General features: G+C 40.6%; 1 protein-coding gene and 1 pseudogene across 1 annotated transcript; both read right to left on the reverse strand.

Moving 5' to 3' along the window:
* Window positions 1–593: 593 nt before the first annotated feature.
* LOC105041291 (ABC transporter G family member 36-like) lies at window positions 594–7,639 on the reverse strand. Its single transcript, XM_019851786.3, has 24 exons — window positions 7,201–7,639; window positions 6,994–7,114; window positions 6,809–6,897; window positions 6,547–6,631; window positions 6,259–6,418; window positions 6,076–6,152; window positions 5,910–5,963; window positions 5,731–5,821; window positions 5,349–5,650; window positions 4,934–5,215; window positions 4,533–4,849; window positions 4,294–4,454; window positions 4,058–4,161; window positions 3,808–3,964; window positions 3,560–3,685; window positions 3,330–3,481; window positions 2,890–3,222; window positions 2,514–2,804; window positions 2,334–2,417; window positions 2,118–2,251; window positions 1,812–2,039; window positions 1,547–1,718; window positions 1,138–1,392; window positions 594–1,054 (listed from the first exon to the last, which is right to left on the reverse strand). The coding sequence occupies exons 1-24, from the start codon at window positions 7,500–7,502 to the stop codon at window positions 797–799; spliced, it is 4,335 nt and encodes a 1,444-aa protein (XP_019707345.1). The 5' UTR covers window positions 7,503–7,639; the 3' UTR covers window positions 594–796.
* A 2,564-nt stretch (window positions 7,640–10,203) lies between these two features.
* Window positions 10,204–27,645, reverse strand: LOC105046883 (ABC transporter G family member 35-like; annotated as a pseudogene).
* Between the last annotated feature and the right edge of the window lie 104 nt (window positions 27,646–27,749).

Here is a 27,749-nt window from a genome sequence, read left to right on the forward strand (position 1 = left end):
CATACACATGCATATATATACATACATGGACATTGAAGATGTTACAGAAAGTATAGATAGATTCTAGCAATTTATAGTAATGCACAGATAATATATTACACAGGTACTTTCTAATTCATAAAAAAAAAATATAAATAAATTATTTTCTTATATCGATGTTGTTAGAAAAATATTTATCTAAAAAAATATAATTCTGTGATAAATTTTTACTCCCCAAAGAATGGGCCCCAAGTTTTCAACCATCTCCTCTACCATGTTTCAGGTTTCCTTACGTTCCCCCTATTGACATTTTCTTTTTACATAATCATAGTATCATCTATCCCTTGCAATAGAACTGGGATTTGTCATAGGAATTTCTTTAATTTTGCATTTATATTATGTGACTAAAGTATTATAAGGTGTCTATATTTTGAATTTATTTGGAAGTTGTCTCATGTTTTTTCTGTAAAAACACATTAAAGTGAGGATTTTTGTAATTCCACTGGACCATATTTCAATTTTCATTTCAGCACGTACAGATATCTGTACGAACACATTTAGATAAATTCTGGAAAACTCCAATTTTACATTAATAGTCGAAAAAATATGCAGTACACAGAGGGAAAAATACGAAGTTACAAGGAAAAATTTTGTGTCCTTCTGTCCAAGTTTTTTTCTTCTTTGCTGATCAAGTCTCACAAGCATCCATCTAAATGTTCTTCAAAATAAGCGACTCCAGTCTGCATGACATGCTATGCTAGGTTGATCTGAATGCATTTCTCCAAAACATCACGGTGTGGTTGTAGGAAAACCTTCTTCATCTCTTTTGAAAATTGATCATTTTTATTGAGAACCCAAACAGGAAAGCAAATAGCGCAGAGAATGCGACGACCATCGCTGCTACCACTCCCAAAAAGCTGTGCCTGAATCCAAAGTAGCTTCCGACAAAATCAGCCACGGACACACCGATGTCAAGCTGATCCTGTACATCTCCAAACTGAGAAGCGACCAAACCATACAAGGTCCATGCAACAGGGCATGCCCAATAATACCATCTCCACCAAATAGGAATCCTCTGTGAAATGAAGGAGCTACTTCAGCGGACATAATTTCATAAAAGATCGTAACAAGAGTCAAGATACCACGGTTGGAACTTACAGGTCGAGGAATTATGAATCCGGAGAATAGATTCCACAGTACATAACATGCAGAGGAAGCTATTGCGGAAATGTTGTGGTTGGGTGTCATGCCTACTGCCATCATTCCGTAAAATGTGAAGTAAAGTAATGTGAAGTACATGAAGAACATGTACCACAAGAACTTAGCTGCTGTCCATTCAAACCCAATCATTGCATATACTATGACACCATACGTCAAAGTCTGGATCAAGATGTATGGAATCTCGATTGCAACCTTCAAATCAGATATGGTGCTTAATTAGGGACAAAGAGGAACCTAGTAAGAGTTAGCTTTTATGACAGATATGAAGAGATTCGATTCAGGTTTTGGAACCTCTAGATCGAGAAGCTCGAAAAGAGGATAGACAAGGTGATGTAAGAGTGATTACTTGTGCAAATGCATATGGCAAGGCTGAGTACATTCCAGCAGCTCTCTCTCTGTAGAATACGGTTCGTTCAACATCCACAACCGGCTGAACAGATGAAGCATTCTGTATTCCAATGAACAGAACAGCAGCATACATGGAACCCATTGCATTAAACAAATCCTGCTGCACGCTCCTGTAATATGAAATATTATAGGTGCACTGAGATCATTCTGGACCAGAAAATGGATGAAAAGCTTGTGGGCAGAAAGGTTCCCTGAAGATCTACCTTTTGGTGCCAAGGTCCCAGAAAATAGTCCCGAACAGTAGGGCCATGATTGTCGTGGATAAGAACCTTACTGCAGTGTATGAAGGATTTCTCCAGTATGAAGAGTGCTGTTTCCATAGGTTAGCCATACATTGTGTGAAGAAGGACTGCGAATACTGAGTTGGGAAGTAAAGATCACTTGAACCAGGAGGTGGTGTACTCATTTCCTTGATCAAATTCTTGTTCCTCCTGACATGAAACATGAAAGTATGAACAACGACATGCTAGCTGTTCGATTAGGCAAAAAGCTAAGTGAAAGTTACTGACTGATGCAGTTCGGATTTTTTGTATATTTCACTGAAATTAACCCCGAGTATCTCTTCTTGAAACACTGTAGTCGTTTCCAGCATCCATGTGGCAGGATTGTAGCCATCTTTTATCTTACTGACACCTTCAATTCCCTTGATAAATTAACCAAAAGATATTGTTAGTTGGTTCGCTGAGCTGAATCCTCAAAAGAAGCTAGCTCTTTTCATGCCTCACCTCAAAATAATTTATAAGATGGCAAGAATGGCGCCCCAGTGGACCTACATATATCTCTTCTCCTCCCTGCTTCAGCAAAAGTAGCTGCAACAAAATATAAGATGTATCAAATTTTCGCCTCCTTGTAGTTCAAATGAACTAACACAAATAAAAAACTAATTAATCCAAACACTCCCTGACCTCATCAAATGCTTCAAATATGTCGATGCTAGGCTGGTGAATGGTGCACACAACCGTCCTTCCAGTGTCCACGGTGTTCCTCACAGTCCTCATAACAATTGCTGCAGCCCGTGCATCAAGTCCAGAAGTTGGTTCGTCCATGAATATTATAGAGGGGTTAGCAACAAGCTCCACAGCAATTGTGAGCCTCTTTCGCTGCTCAGTCGATAGCCCATTAACTCCAGGTAATCCAACCAGTGCATCCCTCAATGGTGTCAGCTCCACCAGCTCCATGACCTCTTCAATGAACATCTGTGGATAATAGTTTATTGGTCAATCTATGCATGGATAGACTAAAAGGAATTGTAAGGATTAGGTCCATATTTATATAACCAACCTTTTTCGCTGTAGAATCAACCTCAGCAGGCAATCGAAGCCATGTAGAGAATACAAGAGACTCGTAAACTGTCACCTGTGGAGAGTGGATATCATCTTGTTCGCAGTATCCGGATACACGAGCGAAAGTTTCTTGCTTCTTGGGGTAGCCGGATATCGTAATGTTTCCCTCTATATATCCACCTGTTTTCCTTCCAGCCAACACATCCAAAAGTGTTGTCTTACCGGCTCCACTCACACCCATTAGAGCTGTTAGCACTCCTGGCCTGAAAGACCCGCTCACACCCTTCAGGAGTTCCAAACGGTCTTCTGTTGCACCTCGTGCTTTCATTTGCTACGAGTTTGCCAAAATTTTCAATGTTTTTGCCAGGATTAATTTAGGCGTATCACCTTGATAGTTTCGTAAAGGTTTGGTATATGTATTGCCTATGATATTATTACCTGTGGCATGTCCACGTAGTATCTTATATTGTCGAAGGTCATAGAAAGTGGTACAAATGGAAGTACCATTCCCTTCTGGTTCTGATTTAGATCAACAACTTCATTTGTGGACGTTGATGCGGTACCGCTCCTCCTAATCTCATGGGGGCTTTCTGCAAACATGAAAATTACAATTGATGAAGCCTGCTGCAAGGAAATTAGCTCATGTCAAACTTATTTACCAGACTTACTTTCAGATGTGGATTGATTTAGAGAGTTCTTTCCAACGGATGATTGTTCTAATACTTCACCAGTTAAATTTGCATGCTTTTCTTTTAATGTCTCTTCAGATATCGCTGGTTGAGCTTTCCCAAATGCTGCCGACATCAGACAATGCTCAGAATAGAGTTCTCAATCTTATAACTCTAACCGTCGCTTGTAAGACTTTGTTTTTTTTTTTTTTTTGCCCACAACATGTTATCATGTGATTTATACTCACGTTTGATATAGGTGAGAACCACGGTGAAAAGAGCATTGAATAGCAACGTGTATCCAACCAAGGCACCAAAACCGATCCAATACCATTTTGCCTCAGGAAAGATCCCACGAGACTTTAAGATGACCACTCCTAGAGGCTCTGTTGATCCAGGAAGCATCTGCAACACAATACGGAAAACAGATATCAGATATTCTTAATTGCCTCAAGTGATGCATTTTTTTCTTCACATATCAAGGAGAGATGCCCTTACATGGCTCCAACTTTTTCCTAAAAATTCATTTGTCGATATTGCATTCTGCGCATACATCAGGGGTGAGATCCAATAACCCCATATCCACCATTTCTTCACATTCTCTATCGAAAGAATACAGAGCGCATTATAGTGAGCAAACCATTATTGCAGGCAACTGAGACCAGAACTAGATCACGAACACTTGTGGTCCGGCAAAAAATGATATAAAGAAAAAGCAAGTGATGGAAGCATACCTCTAGAGATGATGAACCCACCCAAAAGCATAAGAATAAGCATTGTAAAGGATCCAAAGGTGTTTGCAACGATCAAATTCCTACCCAGTGCAGCAATGCACCGGAAGAGTCCTGATGCCATTTGATTGATCGCCAAGAGCAGCTGATACTGCTTAAACAGCCTGTTAGGGAGACAAGTACACAGTCATTCTGAAGATCATGGAATGAAAGACAGATAGAACCAAAGTCATTCATATTACCTTCCAATTTTTGGATCGAACCCGATAACATAGTAAGTTGTGAACACCCAGATTCCAACTTCTATAAATGTAATCGGAATCTTCAAAATCCACATTGGAATTGTATAAGACCATGCAGGATAAAAGAGCAAATCTCTTTGTCTGAAGAAGACAGGAAGCTTCACAATGGTCATAGCAAGCTCCGCGAATCCATTAAACATGATCGTGACTAATCCGTAGAAAAGTGCGCCCATATATATTCCCCCATCGCTTACAGATTCACGATGCATCTCGGTGCGCAGGAAGGTTGTCATTGTGATGAGGGACACGATTACAATCTGAAATTTGAATATCACAAAATTTTGAAAAATGGTTCTTATTTGTAGAGTCCAAGCCTATCATCACAAATGGATGTCACTCACCCGCGTTGCTTGGAAGATATAGACAAATGAATTTCGCTTCATCAGCAGTAGTTCTCTTGCAAGATTAGTTTTCAAAAGCTCCTTCTTGTTAACACCATATTTTGATGTTGTTAGGACAGCAGGGTGGCTCTTGCTCTTGTCGAAGGGGATGGAAAGTTCATTTCCTATAACCTGACCAATATGGAAAGACTGAAAGGCCTCTGCAAATTCCCTGACAGGCACATATCGGTAATGTTCATCAGGGTGTGCCCAATACTGCCGCTGGTCTTTCCTCGATGTCACCTTTGTATCCAAAAAAGAGATCAAGTGGAATGTTTGTGATGGTGAAACAACAAGCGTGCGGAGTATGAAGTTAAGAAGTTTGTAATTGATCTAATAGTTGAACGAAATCATTTTTTGTGGTTGGTTAGCCTACCTCTTGTAAGAAGTCTGCAACACCCTTCCTTTTTGGGCATTTGAAGCCCATGGATTCAAAGAACTCGAGGACATGTTCCCGGGGACCTTGATACACGATTTGTCCCTCTGAAAGAAGAATAATGTCGTCAAAAAGTTCATACGTCTCTGGAGCAGGCTGGAGCAAGGAAATAACAGCCGTCGCACTAAGAGCGTGAACGGACTGCCTGAGTGAGTTAACTATCTGAAAAGTTGTGGAGCTGTCCAGACCAGTTGATATCTCATCCATAAACAGAGCTCGTGCAGCTCCAACAAGCATCTCACCTATAGTACATGTATTCTATGAAGCCTCACTCAAAAGAATTTTGAACTTAGTATTCTTATGATCTTATCAGTTGCCATACCTGTCGTGACACGCTTCCTTTGGCCACCAGAGATACCTCTCCGCATTTCATCTCCTACCATGGTGTCGGCACAGATTTCCAATCCTAAGATCTGCAGAATTTAAAGAAGTGATCGAAGAAACGATCGGTCTTGTTCCATAAGCATTCCTTTGTATGTAATTGAAATGTGCAGCATGTACCTTCAACATATAGTCTGTGACGACAGAGGATTCTTGTCCACCCATACTAGCTGCCTGCATGAGTGAAAAGCAAGGAAAGTTTCAATGATGACCTACAACACTTTGTTCCATTCATTTCAATAATTTCAAGTAGAAGAGGAATTCTAATTAAAACTTTGTATCTCACCTTCATGAAAACGTCAATATCAGGATCTGGCATGATATTAGCTGCCTTCTCCCTTCTTGATAGCTCCGTTAACATTTCTGTAAGGTGTCAACAGTGATGATTTATTTGCGGTCACAGAAAAACAACTTGTGAACAAATCACTGGACTAATTCTGTGCTTTAATTTTGATCAAGTGATTCTTACCATAACGAGCTCCTACTCCCTGACACCTTGCAGAGAAAGCTAAGGTTTCGCGAACCGTCATCTCACCTATATGAAGATCATGTTGACCGATATAGGCAGCTGTTCTTTGAGGAACAAACTCGTCCATTCCATGACCGTTGTAAGTCACTCTCCCGGAAACCTGTTCATTTTTACATAGGTAATAAGCAAAATTACTCCTTTATATTACTTTCAAATTATTAAATATAGGAGGATGGGGGATTTATGTTTTGAAAATAAAGAAAATAAATGGAAATGGATGATTTTGACCTTCAGATCCGAGTCCAGCTTTCCAGCTAAGGCCAACAACAATGTGGTCTTTCCTGAGCCTGGGGGACCTAAGAGCAAAGTCATCCTGAAATGCAGAAGAACTGAATTAACAATACACCAGACAGAGAGATTCTGTAATTGATCATTAAAATAGAAAAAAGAAAAATACTCGAGAACAATTCATCTCACTTTCATATGAGGCAAAAAAAAAAAAAAAAAAAGAAAAAAAAAAGAAAAGAAAAAAGAAAAAACCCTCTCTTACCTGCGAGGCTTGATGATTCCACTGGCATCATGAAGGATCGGCAATGGTCTCTTCCTACTCGGTAATATATGAAATTTATTGGCAACAGCCTGGTTCAGGAGGATAGCAAAACCAGAAGGAAGTTACGAGCATGGAGATATTCCAGACTACTCTTTCGACAGGAAAGCTTGAACATTGCATCGTACCTCGAGTACGTTAATCGTGGAATTCCAAATTGTCGGCAATCCTCTGCTGCCCACATGGATTTCGGCTTGGATGTTGAGGTGCTCATAACGCACTTCAATGGTAGGAAGTTCTATTCCAACTCTAAAAAACAAAAGTAAAAAAAAGCAGGATGAGTAATCTATTATGGATCCAGTTGATATAAAACAATAACGCTACCAAGTTCTCACCGATCGATGCGATCCCTAAGCTTCAACAAAAACTCTTCATTGTCCTTCTCTGCAACTCTAATCAGTCTCTCCAGCAATGTCTTCCTCTCTTGCAAGCTGAGGCTGTGGATGTCTATTTCTTTGTGGTCGCCCTCGGCAAGAGTCAGTATACCCCTCCTCAGTCGGTTGTAGGTCGGCAGTTTCTCGAGAGCAGCCCACTTCAGGGCGGCCTCATCATCTTCATCCTGCGAAGACCTTGAAAAGATGTCATCTCCACTCCTCCATATCGAATTGTTCCGTCGCAGACTCCCGACGGCATCCATTGAAGCCCCTCAGCCAGAAGAAAAACGAAATGGAGAAAATATAATAGCTTCCTTCTTCTTGATTTCAAGCCAGCACTCCTAAACAACCGAAGAAAAACTCGGAGAAGAGCTTTTAAATGGATGAGAGCGAAAATGGTTTTGTTTTACGCACGAAAATATTTCACACACAACCTGAGGTGGTGTGCACATTTATAATTATACAATATGATCATCCTTTCCATATTGATGGGTTTGGATGGCAAGTAAAGGGATAGTGATGTACAACTGGCTGGCACACAAAAATGGAAAGAGATCATAACATTAGAAGAAACACGTCGAGATTTATTGAATTCTATCGTAGCAACCATCATGCCATAATAATAAAGTATTAAGTGCATGCTATAATGATAAATTTCATCCCCGCCTACCTTGATCTTCTAGAAGGGCCTAGGACCCAATACACGGCATGTTTAAATCATCAGGAAATATTGAGCTATTTTTCTTACAATCTTTGTCATCAAGGAACAACTGTTTCTTTCTAAACTTTGTTTTGAGAGATACTATAGCTATGTAAGACGGATGGTCACTTGTTTATTTATTCCATTATTTTTATTGTCAACCAGAATGTGTGAACAAATACATCTTGACCTTTTAATAAGGGCTCATAACCGAATCTGGATGTATTCCTACAATAATTTTAGGTTAGAAATTTTTGGTATGCAATCCGTGTGATTATTACTATGCATGCATGAGTGGTTAATATTCCTCTGCTTTGACCACCTACCATGCAGGAAATACGGGGCTATTTTCCCAATAATACTCGGAATCAATGAACAACGGTTTCTTTGCATATTGAATGTAGTTAAACATACCATAGGTGGTTCTATATTTATTATTTACTGCATTCTATTATCATTTATTATCAACCATTAAAATATGTGCACAACCAGCGCATCTGGACCTTCTAGAGGCAGAAGGGTCCTAATTTTCGTGCGAAAGAATGATTCACGTTCAATCCACGCAAATCCAATGCCATTGATTTACGATTGAGCAGTTTTTTTTTTTGCCTCAATTTGGAATACTAAATACTCGCAAAATAGAGCAAGCTTTGCATGATCTCTATAGTATTCTGGTTCTGGACTAAAATAAGAAATAGAGTTGAAGATAAGCGGTATTTGAGTTCTAGTTGATAAAGAATTTCAAATGTTTTAAGCAAAAGGGCTGTGGATAAAAATATGCTAAACATCTTTCAGCTTGGGACAGAAATTTGCAATTTATATAAATTTATGACTTAGGATTTCCTAAACGGACTCAACCGGTGATTTTGATGCTATTGGCTGCTATACAGATGGAGATGCTGCAAATAGAAAAACTGAAGGCTTGGCTTTCTCTCGTGAAATCCTCCTCATTGGTCCGCCCTCTGCAATCGTAAACTGCGGGTCGCTTTTGGAGGCATCTGGTCGAATTTTTGGAGGCTTCCGGATTTCCTGACGCATGATTGACCTCTCCCTTCAAATTTCAGCCCAAATAGCTTCTGACCTGCAAGTTTTTGGCAGTCCTGGACTGAGAACTGGGTTCTGCATTGATTGTCGTGGGACAGAGCATCCATTCCATCGTCTCAGACATCTGAAACGTTTCGACATCTTGTTTCTTTGTGTCTTCACACCTTTTTCTGTTTCTTCTCTTACTTTGGGTTCTGCATGTTGTTCTGAAGAGGTTCTCGTACCCTGTTGTAACCTTTGTATGATCAGACTTTTGTATGATTAATAAAAATTCATGATAGTCTTTTTTTTTTTTTTCCTTCTTTTCTTTTGATGATAAAATTTCGTGATAGCCTCTTGCTGGCCTCCATTACCATAAAAAATAATTAATTTTGCATCTAGAGAATTTAAAGTATTTTTTTAAAATTTATTCATTTTTTTGCCATCCTTGCATGAACTTGGGAGCTAAGAATCATGAATGATAAAATTTTATTGGGGGACCAAACATAATTTTTTCTAAACTTATGCATAAATTTTGATTTTGATATACGGCCAGTTTGATGTTATCAAGCACGCAAAATTTTGAGAGTGGTGAGGATGCATCCAATCTTCTAAGAAAATAGGTACCGGAACTTAACGTTTTGATTAAGAGTTTGAAGAAAAAAAAAAAAAATATATATATATATATATATATATATATATATATATTTTATTGATTGAGAATTTAAAGAAAAAAGAAAATAATTTTTTCTTTTTTGATTGAAAAAAAATATTAAAACTTTTTTTACTATTATATTTTTGAAAGAAATCGAACAAACTCAAGAAAAAAATTAAGAAAAAAATTTATTTTTTTATTTTTTTTACTTTTATTTTTTGTTTTTATTGATTTTATTAACGAGAGTCCCAGTTGGATGGGAGGTTTAAATGAAATTTTATTTTTTATTTTTTATCGTTCAAGAGATTGGAATGTGATATTAATTTTATTTTTTATCATTCAAAGAATAAGATGAAAATTATAAAATACTCACCAACTCTTAATTTTTTTCTCCTCAATTCGATCAGGAGGAGAAAAAAATTATGAATTTATATTTTCTCTATTTTTTTATTTTTTATTAACAAATTTTTAATTAAAAAAACAAATTTTTTTTTTCTCTCCTATTTCTTTCTTCCAACCAAGACGTTAGGGATGGACCGTGGCCAAGGAAGCCCATCTTCCTATCTTTTGTTTGAAATACCTCAGGTCACTCCCAGCCAGTTATGCTTAGTAGTCCTCCAAGAATCCAGCCACAGTCGCCGGACTCGATCTTGTCCATCACATCGCTGAAGTGGGAGACAACCAGCCCATACAAGCTCCAGGAGACTGGGCACGCCCAATAATACCGTTCCACCATCCCAGAATTCTTGGTGAATAAGCGGGCAGGAGTCATTGTATTGATCTTCCTTTCAAGAATTGAGAGAAAGCATGAGGCTTTGAAAGACTTACCGCATGAGGGTTTCAAAAGCGGGCAAAAAGATTCCATATATTATAGAAGATGATGGAGAATAATGCGCTAAATTGTAAATCAGGACTCCACGACCACCATCATCCCGTAAAATTTGTAGTATATGAGTGTGAAGTATGTGAAGAATGAGGTCCGGAAGAACATGGAAGCCTTCCATTCAAGCACAGCCATCGCATATACTATGGGAACGTATATGACAGACTAAATCAATATGTTTGGGAGTTCAATTACGACCTGTAGAAGTAGCAGATCCTGATGAAAGAAGAAACTGGTACTGGTAGATGGGAACATCTTTGATGTTGCTACATATTAGCTGTGCTAATGCATATGACAAGGCTGAATACATGCCTAATAGCTTTTCTCTGTAAAACATTATCTGTTCAATAACCACCACTCGCTGAACAGAGAAAGAATTCTCGACCCCAACAAATAAACAGCTATGTACATCAAACCCATGGCATGGAACAGATCCTTGTTTGTTCTTCCTTCAGTTGCGATTCTGGTCAGATTAGCCAGCTCATGAAGCTAGATAATTTGAGCAATCAAGATAACGAAATTACCCCTTGTAAATTCGTTCACAGGCTTTCCTTCTAGAGCCTAGATCCCAAAACATAGTTCCTATCATCAGGGAGTTCGCAGTTATGTAAATCAAGTTCCACCACACTGTTTCCACAGGCAAGCCAAGCGAACGGGAGAGGATTGTGAGTACCCAGTTGGAAATTATAGATCGGTTGAACCTGCTGGAGGGGTTCTGAGTTCCCTTTAATGCTTCATTCCTTCTGCATTGATCTTAGTATATGATTAAGAGTTAGAGGCATAAGTTGTGATATTATGAACCAAATTTGAAGGAGCATCAAATTCTCAACTTACTGAAACAAGTCAGAGTTCTTCTTCTGCAGTTGTAGAAGTATCATCCATGTTAAGGGATTATACCTGTCCTCTATTCTATTGACTCCTTCAATTCCCTTGACAAAACAAGATATTGTGGAAGTTAAAAATTGTAGTAGGACAATTATTTTTCTGCTTTTTATTTTTTTTCATGTGTGGGGAGTGCTTTGGCTCTTTAGCTATTATTGGTGCCTTGAACATGGGTATATTTCAACATATCAAGTTTGCATTTTCTCATCTCTATTTAGTCTCATCAGTCTGGGGAACCTCAACGGTTGCTGCCTTATTGCATAAGCATGTATTGAATAATAAATTTTCCAGCTCTCTGTACTGGCTAACTGGTCTTCCAGGTTTGATGGTAGACCTTTCTCTTGTTTAGGTTGTTGTTGTTGGGAGCTGATTTGCAGAATTTTCTTGAATTTGATGCATTTCCCTGATCTGGAAAGTGAGCTCCTTCCAAGTGAGACAAACCTTGTTCGCTAAGGTTTAAGGTATATTATTTTCTTGATCATATGGCATGAGTGATGCCCCCAGTGGGCCTATGTATATCTCTTCCCCTTCTCGCTTCATCAAGGGTGGCTGAAATTGTTCCCAAAGAAAGTTTCAGTAGATGTCCACTACCTAAAATGTAGAAGAGAATCGAATAAAACAATTTTAAATCTCAACAACCTATCACCTCATCAAATGCTTTAAATATGTCTACAGTTCTCCCTGTGTCAACTATGTTCCTAAACATCCTCATAACAATTGCTGCAGCCCTTGCATCAAGTCCTGAGGTAAGGCTTATCCATGAATATTACAGATCGGTTAGTTGTCAGCCTCTTGCGCTGCTCTGTCGATGAGCCATCTACACCTGGTAGTCCAACCAATGCTTCCTTAAGCGAGACCAGCTCTACGAGCTCCATGATTTCTTCAATAAACGTCTGCTATTGGTTATTTATGTATATAGTCAGACACTAATTTATGCAACATAGTCAAAGGGATGAAGCATCACAAACACTGGAACCTTTCTTGTTGCAGAATCAACTTCAGCTGATAAGCAAAGACATGGAGAGAATAAGAGAAACTCACATGCTGTAACATTAGGAAAATGGATGTCATTCTGTTCACAGTATCCCGATATGCGAGCAAATGTTTCTTGCTTCTTGGGACATTCAGACAGTAATGCTTACCTTCATAAACCCACCTGTTTTCCTTCCAGCTAGTACCTACATCAATGTAGTCTTTCCGGCACCACTAACGCTTATTAGAGGTGTCAGGACTCCTGGCCTGAAAGCTCCACACACCCTTTAAAAGTAGTAGCCGATCTTCTTGAAAACCCTGTGCTTTCATTTTCTGCAAGTGCAGTTCATTTTTTTTTAGAAGAAACCTGCAATTGCAGTTCAAGAGGAATTATTAGTTTGTTTCTCAATCATTATGTCATCAGAGTGCTTAGGCATATCTAAAGGCCTATATTGTCACTAATGTGTAATATTTATTTACCACTGACATGTCCACAAAGTATCTTATCAAAGGTGATGGAAAGAAGTGCAAATGGAGGAACGGTTCCATGTTTTAGTCTGATGGGAATCTAAACCTGTAACATAGTAAGTTATGGACACCCAGACAAAAACTTCAATGGATGCGATAGGAATCTTAACTATCCATTATGGGAAAGCATAAGCCAATGCAGGAGAAAAGAGGTGACTTCTCTTATAGAAGACAGGAAACTTTGCTGCAGTAATAATGGCAAATTCCGCATAGCCATTAAACATAATCATAGAGATAGAAAAAATGAGTGCACCCATGAAAATCCCTCCATCTGTCACAGAATCATGGTGCATCTCTGGGCGCAGGAAGACGGCCACTGTGAAGGATACCATGATAACAAAGCTGAACAAGAGGGACGAGCAATATTGTAAGACATGAGGCATGTGATGTTAATATGTATAGGAGTTGCCCTTAAAAATTGTAGCTGTCACTTAGACTTGTAGTAAAGACATGGTTTATCAAATTCCACTTCATCAGTAACAATCTCTTGCCATGCAAGCCTTTAGCAGTTCCTTTTTGCTAAAACCATATCTTGATGTCACCAGTGCTGCAGGATGGTTCTTGGCTTCTTGTTCTTGTCAAATGGAATGACGACTTCATCTCTCAACTTTTGTTCCATGTGGGAAAGATGGGATGCCTCTGGAATTCCTCGACAGAGACAAACTTTTATGGTACATCACGGCGAACCCAGTACTGCTGCTGATCTTTTCTTGATGTCAGCTTTCAAATGAGGTAACATAATGTGGCAATCTTTAGAGATTCTGCGCTGAAGTAATAAGTATGTGGACAGAATGAATTCAGAAGGAAAACTTATCAAGGTGATTTACCTCCTGTAAGAAATCCGCCATGCCCTTCCTCTCGGGACATTTAAAACCCATGAACTCAAAGAAGTCAAGTACATACTCCTTGATATGCAATCTGCCCATCCAAAAGTATCCAAGTCGTACGTCTCAAATTCTGGCTGGAGGAAAGATATAACAGCTGTCCCACCTAGAACATGAACGTCTTGCATCAGGGACTTAACAATGTGGAAAATCGTGGAGCTGTCCAGACCTGTAGATATCTCATCCATGAACAGCACCTTTGGTGGTCCAACAATCATTTCTCCTGTTTCATCGATTAGAGAACCACAGACAATCAGATTTAGTCTTAGAAGGACGAATAGTTGCTGGTACAGTCAAAAGCTTCCTGCTGCATCTGTTGCTCTACCAGTCGTGACACATTTCTTTTGTCTTCCAGATACACCTCTCAACATTTGGTCTCCAACAATTGTATCAGCGCAGATTTCCAGTCCCAAAATCTGGTGTCTTGAGAGAGAAATACAACAGGAAATAATTTTGGTAAATATCAAGCTCAGTTTCTGTTGGGTGGATATCTGGACCAGGACACCACCTCCCAAGATCCTTTCAGTACCACACGATGCAGCAGGAAGAAAGAATAAAACAAAACTGTCACGCCCCCGATCCGAGATTGTGAATCGAGGGTCATGGCAACCGTCGCATACTTATAGAATACTTTTTCCATAAGCATGCAAGGCATCTCATCATGATATCTTCACAAACAGTTAAATAAATTTTTCTTTATTCAATAATCAAACCTTGGTTCAAATAACAAATCAAAACTAAGTGTTCAAAAGAAAGTAACTGTCTGACAAAGTCAATACTAAAAACAAAACTAAAGGTCTTGAATCAATTCTGAGAAAAATCCTAAATCAATGAGTTAACTCCATCTCTAATCGCTCTCCCAACCGAAATCCCGCATCATGCTAATTTTCTGGATCTGTAAGAAAAACATAAAACTTATCATGAGCTAAATAGCCCAGTAAGCAGTGTATACCTTTAACTGAATAATCAGGCAAATAATACTATGCATAACAAATCAATATGTAATTTCATGAAATCATATTCATACTGTCAATCATATATAAAAGTCAATTCATCATAATTTCTAATTATGCTTTTCTTCTTAAATTCATCAATTTCTTAAATTCTTCTTACCAACCATGACTATGACCACATTATCCCTGTGGCAGGGTCATAATACCGCGTATCTGCTTGCGGTGAGCTGCAAATCATCTGGCAGCCAAGTCCTTTGGAACCGCTGGTCTCGCTGGCGGTTTTGTCGCTGGTCTATCTGGCGACATGTCGCTGGTCTTACTGGCGACATAAATCCTTAGGACAGTCAATTGCCAACGTATATGCCCCCATTGACGGGGTCCTCAACACAGTCAGGTTGTCAATTTCATATTGTCTTCCAATTCATATATTATTTTCAAGAATAATAAAATTAATTGATATTCGAGTCAAATAAATTATAACATTCTTTGAGATCATATATCATCATAATAATTGCTCAACAAATAACTTCAATCATAAATAATTTTCTACAATTAACTTTCATCATAAATAATTTTCAACAATTATTTCAATAAATAATTTCAATCGCAAACATGCATAAATTTATTTAATTCATAATTTACCAGATAAATTCAGTAAAAGTAAACACTACTTACCTCAAAAGAAAGTCCAAACTAAAATTCTAGGGATCTCGAAAATCCTTCTCAGAACCTGATACGTCAAATATCATATTTTAAATCAAAATTTCATCGAATTAAAAATAACTAAATTATTAAAATCTAATATCCCCACTAGGATCAATTCGTCGACAGCATCCCGATTTTCGAATTAATCCATGGACATCCTAATTTTATTTTTATTTTTATTGCTAATTTTACATTTTTTTTAATTAATTTCATAAATCCTAAAATCTAGAGAGAGAGAGAGAGTTTCTCTCTCTCTGCCCCTTCTCTTTTTTTTTTCTTTTTTTTTTCTTTTTCTTTTCCTTTTTTTTCTTTTTCTTCTTTTTCTTTTCCTTTCTTTTCCGTTTCTTCTTTTTTTTCTTCTTCTTCTTCTTCTTCCCGTGCTGGAACAGAGGACTCTTGGTCCTCAGGCCTTGATCGACCGTTCGGGCCGCGGCCGCCACGGCGGAGGCCGGCGGCCGACGGGGCCACTCCTCCGGTCACGGAGGAAACATGGCCGGCGGTCAATTTTGATCGCCGGTGCCGGAAATTTACGAAAAATAAGCCCAAAAACAGGGGTCTTTCCCGACCAAAAATCGACGACGCTCGTCGCCGGCCACCACGCACAAGAGCATGGAAGGAAAGGGAAGGAAGAGGGGAAAAAGAGAAGAACTTACCTCGGCCTCTTGAGACCTCGTCGGCGGGCAATCACGACGGGATTCACAACGGTGTCCGCGGCTCTATTTCGAGAAAAACGGAGAGAAGGAGAGAGGGAAGAGGCTGATCGATTGATTCTAAGGAGAGGGGAGACCTTCTTATAGGAACTCTTAGGACTCCGAGGGGTCTTAGGAGTTCGATTCTTGCTCGGATTTAGCCGGAGAAGGAGACTCCTATCGGGAGTCTTCTTCCCGGTTCTGAATTCCTCTGTTTTCTATTTTTTTTTTTTTCGTTTTGGGCTTTGATCTGCTGGGCTGAAACGGGTTTTGGGCTATAACATTCTTCACCCCTAAAAAGAAATTTCGTCCTCGAAATTTTTCATACCTGTAGTCTCGAAGAGCTGGGGATATTCTTGCTTCATTTCTTTCTCTAGCTCCCAAGTAGCTTCTCTTTCTGAATGTCGACTCTACTGTACCTTGACATAAGGAATGTTGCGACGTCTCAGCACCTGTTCTTTACGGTCTATGATCCGTATCGGGTATTCTTCATATGTTAGATCCTTCCTGGCTTGTACTGGTTCAAGTTCTACAATGTGACTTGGATCTGGTAAATATTTCTTTAACATAGAAACATGAAAAATATTATGTACTCCTGCAAGTGAAGGGGGTAAGGCAAGTCGATAAGCCACCTCACCAATTCTTTTCAAAATCTCAAACGGACCCACATATCTAGGATTCAAATTGCCACGAATGCCAAATCTTGAGATTCCTTTTGAAGGAGATACTTTGAGAAACACATGGTCACCGACTTGAAATTCTAATTTCCGTCTCCTGTTGTCTGCATAGCTTTTCTGTCTGCTTTGTGCTGCCCGAAGTCGATCTTTAATTAATTGAATCTTCTCGACTGCTTGTTGAACAAGTTCGGGACCCAATATTCTTCGCTCACCGACATCATCCCAGTGAATCGGTGACCGACATCTTCTACCATATAAAGCTTCGTAAGGTGCCATACCAATGCTAGCCTGATAACTGTTATTGTAAGCGAACTCAATCAAAGGTAGATGCTCATTCCATGAACTCTTCATATCCAAAATATAAGTTCTCAACATATCTTCTAAGATCTGAATAGTTCTCTCTGACTGACCATCAGTCTGTGGATGAAAGGCTGTACTGAAGTTCAATTTTGTTCCTAATGCCTTGTGTAAGCTCTTCCAGAACTGTGATACAAATCTGGTGTCTCGATCCGATACGATGGTCACTGGAATTCCATGTAGCCTTACAATTTCTTTCATATACAACTTTGCTAGTCTTTCCAAGGTAAATCCAACTCTAATTGGTAGAAAGTGTGCAGACTTTGTCAATCGGTCCACAATCACCCAGGCTGCATCATTTTTACTGAGAGTCTTCGGTAGTCCAGTTACAAAATCCATAGTGATATGTTCCCACTTCCAAACTGGAATATCAAGAGGTTGAAGTAGTCCCGCAGGTCTCTGATGTTCAGCTTTAACTTGTTGACACACCAAATATTGAGCCACGAATTGAGTGATCTCTCTCTTCATATTATTCCACCAGTACATTTCTTTTAAGTCTCTATACATCTTGGTACCTCCCGGATGAACTGTATAACCGGTCTGGTGTGCTTCCTGAAGTATTTCATGCTTGAGTGCTGAATCATTGGGTACGCAAATCCTGTTGTCGAACCTTAACGAACCGTCTTCATGTATCTTGAATTCAGATTGAACACCAGCTTCCATTGAATTTCTTATTTTTATTAGTTGTGGATCATTATTCTGGGCAACTGAAATTCTTTCAATGAGTGTTGGCTGAACCCTCATGTTGGCTAACCGTACTGTTGAGTCATATTTTCGGATGTCTAATTCCAATTTTCTTATATCCTTTAACAATTGACTTTGGTGTGTGATTAAAATCGCCAAATTTTCCACAGATTTCCTACTAAAGGCATCAGCAACAACATTAGCTTTTCCCGGATGATAATGGATTGTTAAATCATAATCTTTTAATAGTTCTAACCACCTTCTCTGTCTCATGTTTAATTCTTTCTGTGTAAAGATGTACTTCAAACTCTTATGATCTGTAAACACTTCACACTGCGCACCGTATAAGTGATGTCTCCAAATTTTTAGGGCAAAAATCACTGCAGCTAATTCCAAATCATGTGTCGGATAATTTTGTTCATATGGTTTCAATTGTCTTGAGGCATAGGCTACTACCTTACCATGTTGCATCAATACACATCCGAGTCCCTTTTTAGATGCATCACTATATATTGTAAAACCTTCATCTTCTGTTGGTATAGTAAGGATAGGGGCTGACACTAATCGTTGTTTTAATTCTTAGAAACTCTGTTCACAATCTTCAGACCACTCGAATTTAACCCCTTTTTGAGTAAGACGAGTCAAAGGTGCAGCTATGTGAGAAAATCCTTCTACAAATCGTCTGTAATATCCTGTCATTCTCAGAAAACTTCGAATCTCAAAAATATTTGTAGGTCTGTTCCACTGCATCACAGCTTCCACTTTTGCTGGATCCATAGAAATTCCATCTTTAGATACGATGTGTCCTAAAAAGGCTATTTTGTCCAACCAAAATTCACACTTCTTAAATTTGGCATAAAATTTTTCTTTCCTCAGTATTTGTAGCACACACCGTAAATGTTCTTCATGCTCCAATTTACTTCTAGAATATATCAAGATATCATCAATAAATACGACAATAAATTTATCAAGATAAGATCTGAATATTCTGTTCATTAAATCCATAAAGGCTGCTGGAGCATTGGTTAACCCAAAAGACATCACTAAAAATTCATAATGTCCATAATGAGTTCTAAATGCCGTCTTTGGTATGTCCTCTGTTTTGATTTTTAACTGATGATACCCTGAACGAAGATCAATTTTAGAAAAGACTTGTGCACCTTGCAACTGATCAAACAAATCATCAATTCGAGGTAGAGGATACTTATTTCTGATAGTATTTTTATTCAACTCTCTATAGTCGATACAGAGTCTCATACTACCATCTTTCTTCTTCACAAATAAGACTGGAGCTCCCCAAGGAGATACACTAGGCCTTATAAAACTTTTATCCAATAAATCCTGTAATTGATCTTTTAACTCCTTTAACTCCATAGGGGCCATTCTATAAGGAGCTTTAGAAATCGGACTGGTATTGGGTGCCAACTCAATAGTAAATTCAAGTTCTCTATTTGCGGGTAGTCCGACTAAATCATCAATGAATACATCCGAAAATTCATTTACGATAGGAATATCCTGTAACTTCAATTCATCATGTTCTTTATTCTTTATTGATACTAGATAACCTCTACATCCCTTTCTTATTATCTGTCTAGCTTGTTCAAGTAAAATAATACGTGGAGGGGTGGTTCCTGTACTTCCATCAAAACTAAAAGTTAATTCTCCCGGTATGTGAAAGTTCACTCTCTTTCCATGACAATTCACAGAGGCATGATAAGTAGCCACCAATCCATTCCTAGAATGACATCGAAATCATGCATATCCAGGACCACCAAATCTGTCGGTAATTCTCTTTATCCTATCTTGATACTACATGACTTGCACACACTTTCGGTACTCAAAATACCACCAACTGGTGTCTCAACATATAATTTGGTTTTCATGGGTTCCCTCCTGCTGAGTTGTGCCGCTGTTTAATTGGGAAGTATTATCGCCAAGTGAATTTGATGTCCCTCCTACCGCTCCTTGAGTATTCCTCGCTCGTCATGGAGGCATATTGACCTATGTTAGATTTGAGATAAAACTTATCCTTAATAAGGTTATAACTTGTGACAGGTTAAATCATAATCATCATAACTAACCTTTCAATTTTCTAATGTCTACCCATCACTCGCTCACTTTATTCTACATGTCTCTATCTATCTACTTATGCTCTGATACCATATTAATTGTCACGCCCCCGACCCGAGATTGTGAATCGAGGGTCATGGCAACCGCCGCATACTTATAGAATACTTTTTCCATAAGCATGCAAGGCATCTCATCATGATATCTTCACAAACAGTTAAATAAATTTTTCTTTATTCAATAATCAAACCTTGGTTCAAATAACAAATCAAAACTAAGTGTTCAAAAGAAAGTAACTGTCTGACAAAGTCAATACTAAAAACAAAACTAAAGGTCTTGAATCAATTCTGAGAAAAATCCTAAATCAATGAGTTAACTCCATCTCTAATCGCTCTCCCAATCGAAATCCCGCATCATGCTAATTTTCTGGATCTGTAAGAAAAACATAAAACTTATCATGAGCTAAATAGCCCAGTAAGCAGTGTATACCTTTAACTGAATAATCAGGCAAATAATACTATGCATAACAAATCAATATGTAATTTCATGAAATCATATTCATACTGTCAATCATATATAAAAGTCAATTCATCATAATTTTTAATTATGCTTTTCTTCTTAAATTCATCAATTTCTTAAATTCTTCTTACCAACCATGACTATGACCACATTATCCCTGTGGCAGGGTCATAATACCGCGTATCTGCTTGCGGTGAGCTGCAAATCATCTGGCAGCCAAGTCCTTTGGAACCGCTGGTCTCGCTGGCGGTTTTGTCGCTGGTCTATCTGGCGACATGTCGCTGGTCTTACTGGCTACATAAATCCTCAGGACAGTCAATTGCCAACGTATATGCCCCCATTGGCGGGGTCCTCAACACAATCAGGTTGTCAATTTCATATTGTCTTCCAATTCATATATTATTTTCAAGAATAATAAAATTAATTGATATTCGAGTCAAATAAATTATAACATTCTTTGAGATCATATATCATCATAATAATTGCTCAACAAATAACTTCAATCATAAATAATTTTTTACAATTAACTTTCATCATAAATAATTTTCAACAATTATTTCAATAAATAATTTCAATCACAAACATGCATAAATTTATTTAATTCATAATTTATCAGATAAATTCAGTAAAAGTAAACACTACTTACCTCAAAAGAAAGTCCAAACTAAAATTCTAGGGATCTCGAAAATCCTTCTCAGAACCTGATACGTCAAATATCATATTTTAAATTAAAATTTTATCGAATTAAAAATAACTAAATTATTAAAATCTAATATCTCCACTAGGATCAATTCGTCGACAGCATCCCGATTTTTGAATTAATCCATGGACATCCTAATTTTATTTTTATTTTTATTGCTAATTTTAATTTTTTTTAATTAATTTCATAAATCCTAAAATCTAGAGAGAGAGAGAGTTTCTCTCTCTCCGCCCCTTCTCTTTTTTTTTTCTTTTTTTTTTCTTTTTTTTTTCTTTTTCTTTTCCTTTTTTTTCTTTTTCTTCTTTTTCTTTTCCTTTCTTTTCCTTTTCTTCTTTTTTTTTTCTTCTTCTTCTTCTTCTTCCCATGCCGGAACAGAGGACTCTTGGTCCTCAGGCCTTGATCGGCCGTTCGGGCCGCGGCCGCCACGGCGGAGGCCGACAGCCGACGGGGCCACTCCTCCGGTCACAGAGGAAACATGGCCGGCGGTCAATTTTGATCGCCGGCACCGAAAATTCATGGAAAATAAGCCCAAAAATAGGGGTCTTTCCCGATCAAAAATCGACGACGCTCGTCGCCGGCCACCACGCACAAGGGCATGGAAGGAAAGGGAAGGAAGAGGGGAAAAAGAGAAGAACTTACCTCGGCCTCTTGGGACCTCATCGGCGGGCAATCACGACGGGATTCACAACGGTGTCCGCGGCTCTATTTCGAGAAAAATGGAGAGAAGGAGAGAGGGAAGAGGCTGATCGATCGATTCTAAGGAGAGGGGAGACCTTCTTATAGGAACTCCTAGGACTCTGAGGGGTCTTAGGAGTTCGATTCTTGCTCGGATTTAGCCGGAGAAGGAGACTCCTATCGGGAGTCTTCTTCCCGGTTCTGAATTCCTCTGTTTTTTGTTTTTTTTTTTTCATTTTGGGCTTTGATCTGCTGGGCTGAAATAGGTTTTGGGCTATAACAAAAACAAAAGAAAAACAATCAAAATACGTGGATCAGCCACAAAAGGGCTCGCCTCCACGGGGCATGCAAACTTCACTATGAAAAGAAAATTTTACAAGAGGAGATCTCACCCTCAACCCTTGTACATCCAATTCTCTCTCACCTGAAGTTCCCCTCACAAAAGCTCTCTCTCTCTTGGAGACCCCCTAAACCCCTAAAGAGCCTGGCGACCACTGTCCAGGAGCCTCCTGCTCCTTCTCTCACAGCGCTCTCGCCTCTCTCTCTCTTCTCGAATTCGTACGGCGTGAGAAACCAACCCCACTTCCTCTCTGTTCATCACAGGAGCTTTTATAGACCTTAATCACTACTTAGATCATGATTAGGACTCCTTAATCAACCCAAATCACGTCCCAGACCATCGGATCAAGATCGAGAGCCACCTGGGCCGTCGGATTGCTTTTCGGTCCACGAAATAGTGCCGTGGACCGCGAGAAACGTGTGGAAAATGCCCACGCGGTCCACAGGCCCCGCCGTGGACCGCCCGGTCCACGGTGGACCGGGGCAAAGGGGTCGCGGGCCTGGGTCGCGCGTCCCGCGCGGGCCTGGGTCGCGCATCCCGCGCAGGCCTGGGTCGCACGTCCCACGCGCCGCTACCTGCGGCCGCGCCGCTGCCGCCCGCCGCTGGTCACCGGAGGTCCTCCGTCGCCTCGATTCTCGTGCCGACTTTAAAAGCTCGTATCTCCTCCATCCGAGCTCCGTTTCAGGTGATCTTGGTCTCGTTGGACTCCATTTTTTGCAGCAAACCTCGCTGTGGGCTCAATGTGAGCTGAATCTCGAGGTGTCAAATCCTAACAATCTCTACCTCGACTCGATATTCGGCCTCCTCCAAACTCCGAGAGCTTCTGGATCTATTCGCCCCCATGCCCTGGGGCAATCGCCTGCTGATCATGGATGGGCAAACATGGGAGTCGAGCCAGGCTGCTCGATCCCATCTCCATCGTATGTTGTGCTCCTCCTGACCTGAGACCTACTCGGGGCATCATCCTGCGGCAATAGGAATCTCACCTTGCGACGTCGCCTCTCGTCCTCCCCAGTCTCCTGTCTCGTGCCCGATCCGCCTCTTGGAGCTCCACCTCGCTCTGGGCTCCGCCTGGCTCCCGATGCTCCACCTCGCACTGGGCTCCCTGTCAGGTAATAATGTCCTCTGCTCCCCTTCTTCCCCTCCAGTACAATCCTATTACCGCGTAGCACCCTCAGGATTCCTCCACCAGCTACCGTCCTGTAGCCTCTCGAATCCAGTCTGCTAAGTGAGATAAGATTCTGTCTGAAATCGGATATGTATCGGACCTCCCTCAATATCCTCACTGCACCGTCATGTGTCCTCTAGCTGACCGTCCCAATGCCTCTGATCGCACAGCTCGATCCATCCAGCAGATATACAGTGCCCTCACTGTTCTCCAGGGAGTTAAGCTGCTTCTCTCTGCAACATACATGATAGGAGCATGCAGAATCTAATATCCACTGCTGGAAAGAAGTAGATACCTTGTCAGATATCTCTAGGACATTTCCATCTGAATCACTGCCGACCGTCGCTACAACAGTCACCGTCTGATTTTTCAGTTGAGAGCAATCTCTGGCTAGATGCCTCAACTCCTCACACCGGTAATATCTGGTTTTGCTCAAGTCCCTCCTGGACTTAGACCGTCCTCGTTGCGATCTCCTGTCGCTCCGTCTACCGCCTCCTGCTCCTCCAGAAGCCACTAAAGCTGAGCTACCGCCGCCTGAGCTCGAAGCTGGGTTCTCCCTCCTGAGAACCTCGTTCTGGAGTATCGCCGTGATGACCTCGTCCATCTTGATAGTGCTCTTCCCCACTAGAAGAGCAGTCACCAAGGACTCGTACGAAGGGGGAAGCGACGCCAGCAAAATCAGTGCCCTGGTCTTCTCCTCAACGTTCTCGCCAACGCTGAGAAGGTCGGTGAGGATCTTCTGGAAGTGGCTCAAATGCTCCTGCACACTCTGTCCCTCAGTCATCCGCAGTTGGTAAAACTGCCTCCAGAGGAAAAGAGTGTTGGTGAGAGACTTCGCCTTGTACAACTCCTCGAGCTTCGACCACAGCACCGTCGGAGAAGTCTCGCTCAGCACATGGATCACCACCTCATCCGTCAGGTACATGCGGATGGTACTCACCGCCTGCATCTGTAGCCGTTTCCAATCCGGCACCTCCATGGTGGTCGGCTTCTCATCGTACAAGAGAGCATCGATCAACCCCTGTTGGATGAGCACGTCCTTCACCCTTGCCTGCCACAAGGAGAAATTGCTCTTACCATCGAACTTGTTGATCTCCATCTTGATTGTTCCTGTTTTCTCCATCTTCAGTCTTGCTCACCACTGCTGCAATCTGCATCCTTGTACCGCCTTGCTCTGATACCACTTGTTGGGTGGATGTCTGGCCAATACACCACCTCCCAAGATCCTTTCAGTACCACGCGATGCAGCAGGAAGAAAGAAGAAACAAAACAAAAGAAAAACAATCAAAATACGTGGATCAGCCACAAAAGGGCTCGTCTCCACGGGGCATGCAAACTTCACTATGAAAAGAAAATTTTACAAGAGGAGACCTCACCCTCAACCCTTGTACACCCAATTCTCTCTCACCTGAAGTTTCCCTCACAAAAGCTCTCTCTCTCTTGGAGACCCTCTGAACCCCTGAAGAGCCTGGCGACCGCTGTCCAGGAGCCTCCTGCTCCTTCTCTCACAGCGCTCTCGCCTCTCTCTCTTCTCGGATTTGTACGGCACGAGAAACCAACCCCACTGCCTCTCTGTTCATCACAGGAGCTTTTATAGACCTTAATCACTACTTAGATCATGATTAGGACTCCTTAATCAACCCAAATCACGTCCCAGACAGTCGGATCAAGACCGGGAGTCACCTGGGCCGTCGGATCGCGCTCCGATCCACGGAATAGTACCGTAGACCGCGAGAAACGCGTGGAAAACGCCCACGCGGTCCACAGGCCCCGCCGTGGACCGCCCGATCCACGGTGGACCGGGGCAAAGGGGCCGCGGGCCTGGGTCGCGCGTCCCGCACGCCGCTGCCTGCGGCCGCACCGCTGCCGCCCGCCGCCGGTCGCCGGCGGTCCTCCGCCTCCTCGATTCTCGTGCCGACTTCAAAAGCTCGTATCTCCTCCATCCGAGCTCCGTTTCAGGTGATCTTGGTCTCGTTGGACTCCGTTTTTCGCCGCGAACCTCGCTGTGGGCTCAATGTGGGCTGAATCTCGAGGCGTCAAATCCTAACAGTTTCTGATATAATCTGTGGCACATACCTTCAGGATATAATCTGTAGCTACACTGATTTCCTGTCCATCCATTGCAGCTGCTTGCGGGATATTTTCAGGATAAATTACTTTAGTTGGCGAGTGCACACAAGATGTCACAGAAACTGTTCTGAAAAATTGATGTTCTTGCAGTCTAACTACCATAAATTAACCAAGGATTTTCAACCAGGCTGACCAGTCCTCAAACATCATAACAAAAACATCCAGTGGCATATACAGCTTCATGTCTCGCCTTCATGAAAACGCCAATGTCAGGGTCTGGTTTAATGCCTGCAGCATTTTCTTTTCTCAATAGCTCTGCTAACATTTCTGATAGACAGTTACAGAAGATGGGATTCATATTAGTAATTTTGGTATGCATATATTAGATTGGTCATCCAAACCTTCAAAATAAAGCTTACCATAGCGGATCCTATTCCTCGACACTTTTTGGAGAAAGCTAATGTTTCACGCACTGTCATCTTGGCTGCCTGGAGATCATGTCGACTGATGTAGGCAGTTGTTCATTGTGGGACAAACTCCACCAATCCATGACCATTGTAAGTTACCCTGCCAGGAACCTGGATTCAGAAAATTTTGAAACATAGCCCAAAAAATTGACAGACTATCTAAGAAAAGAAAGAAGCTTTAAGATGCTTAGAGATCTGAACCTAGTCTTCCAGCCAAAGCCAACAACGAGGTTGTCTTTCCAGTGCCACTGGGACCTAAAAGCAGAGTCATCCTGCAAGTTCCAAAGAGATTTGATGTTCTGTTGGTTGGATGGATTCACATGATTTGGTCAGTCTCCTATTGATAACAAACACGACCTTCTCAATCATACATGTTAGGCTTGATGATTCCACTGACATCATGAAGAATCGATACTACTTTCATTTGGCTTGGAGCTATATGGAGCCAGCTGACAACAGCCTTTGGTGGTAAAGGAGAAACTATCACAGATCATTAGATGATATGGAAACACTACTAATGGCTAAAAGTTTTTGAAGAAACATTTATGGTCTGATATCCAAGTGCAGGATATATCTTAAAGATGCAAGCTTAAACTAGACAGAAGCTTGTGTTTTTCAAGATTCATAAGCTACCTCCAGCTTGTTCGTAAAGAAATTGAGGATTGTAAGCAAAGCTTTTCTACTGATCGGGCTTCTGCTTGGATTTTAAGGCGGTCAAAATGCACTTCAAGCGAAGGTAGTTCAATTTCAACTCTAACCCAGTAAATATCACAGTAAACACAAGTTTCTCAATTGAGAGCTAGAGGAGCATAGAGACATGGATAGCAAGTGAAGATAGGACAAAGAATGCTTGAAAGTTCCATACCGATCCAAAGCGATTCCTTAGCTTCTTCAGGAACTCTTTTCATCCTCACCTTGGAACAGCCTCTCCAGCAACATGTTCTTCTCTTGATGCCCTATCTTTTAAAAGTATTACTTCTTTGGACCTTTTCTGTTACATCACGATCGGTCTTGTTTATTGGTCTTTATTCCAGTTGGATGCCTACATCATTCTACATTTATACCGATCCAAAACTTCGGATGACAAAATTAGTTACACGGTTAGAAATTAGACTTCAGCAGCTATTGCAATTTTCATTTTAAAAGCTATTTGACTGCCTTTTCTGTGCACAATACTGTCTCTACTCTAGAAATTATTAGTTAGAAATGTCCTACCACGTGGACATTGGACCATCAACATATCATTCCGTGATTCAAAATTTCAAATCTTTCCGCTTGGTTGAAAAGTATGAATGGAAATGAAGTATGCAGTTAAGCATAATTAGTCACTTCAAAATCCTACTTTTTGTGGATTTTTTTTTTTTTAAATCTCATTAAATTTTGTGGCAATGTGTTATTAGACGGTCCAAAGTCCGTATGCTAGAAAACTTCTAACCAATAATTTCTCCTCTACTCAGCTGTCTCCTGTGCAACTTATGGTTCAATAACTGCCTCTGCTGAGTTTGGTTGGTTGTCCTCTGTATGCTTTTTGGACTTTGAAGGCGGTGACTCTTCCTCTCCTATTTAGTAAATTTGGTGGCTAAGCCTCCGCCTCTGCAGCTCTTTGTTGTTGAGGCCTTAATCAGCTTGTGGTTTGTCGGGTCAGTCCGAGGGAGCTAACTTTTACGTTGCTGCTTTTGATCCATGGTCATCAAGTACCCAAACCGGAGTAACTTGGGGTTCATGTCCATATTAAGATGAAAATCCTGATACGTCAATCATAGTCTACGACAGAGCAAATAAGGTCCGGTATATACCACAGTTTCCATTTTCCCCTTCTTTCGTCAAGATGCAAACAAATGCGCAGGAGTCATACTTCTGACGATGGCATTCAAATTTCTGGAATATATAGAGCTTATTTTATTTCTATTGT

This window comes from Elaeis guineensis, chromosome 2, assembly GCF_000442705.2.
Source record: "Elaeis guineensis isolate ETL-2024a chromosome 2, EG11, whole genome shotgun sequence".
In the NCBI taxonomy this organism is placed as follows: domain Eukaryota; kingdom Viridiplantae; phylum Streptophyta; class Magnoliopsida; order Arecales; family Arecaceae; genus Elaeis; species Elaeis guineensis.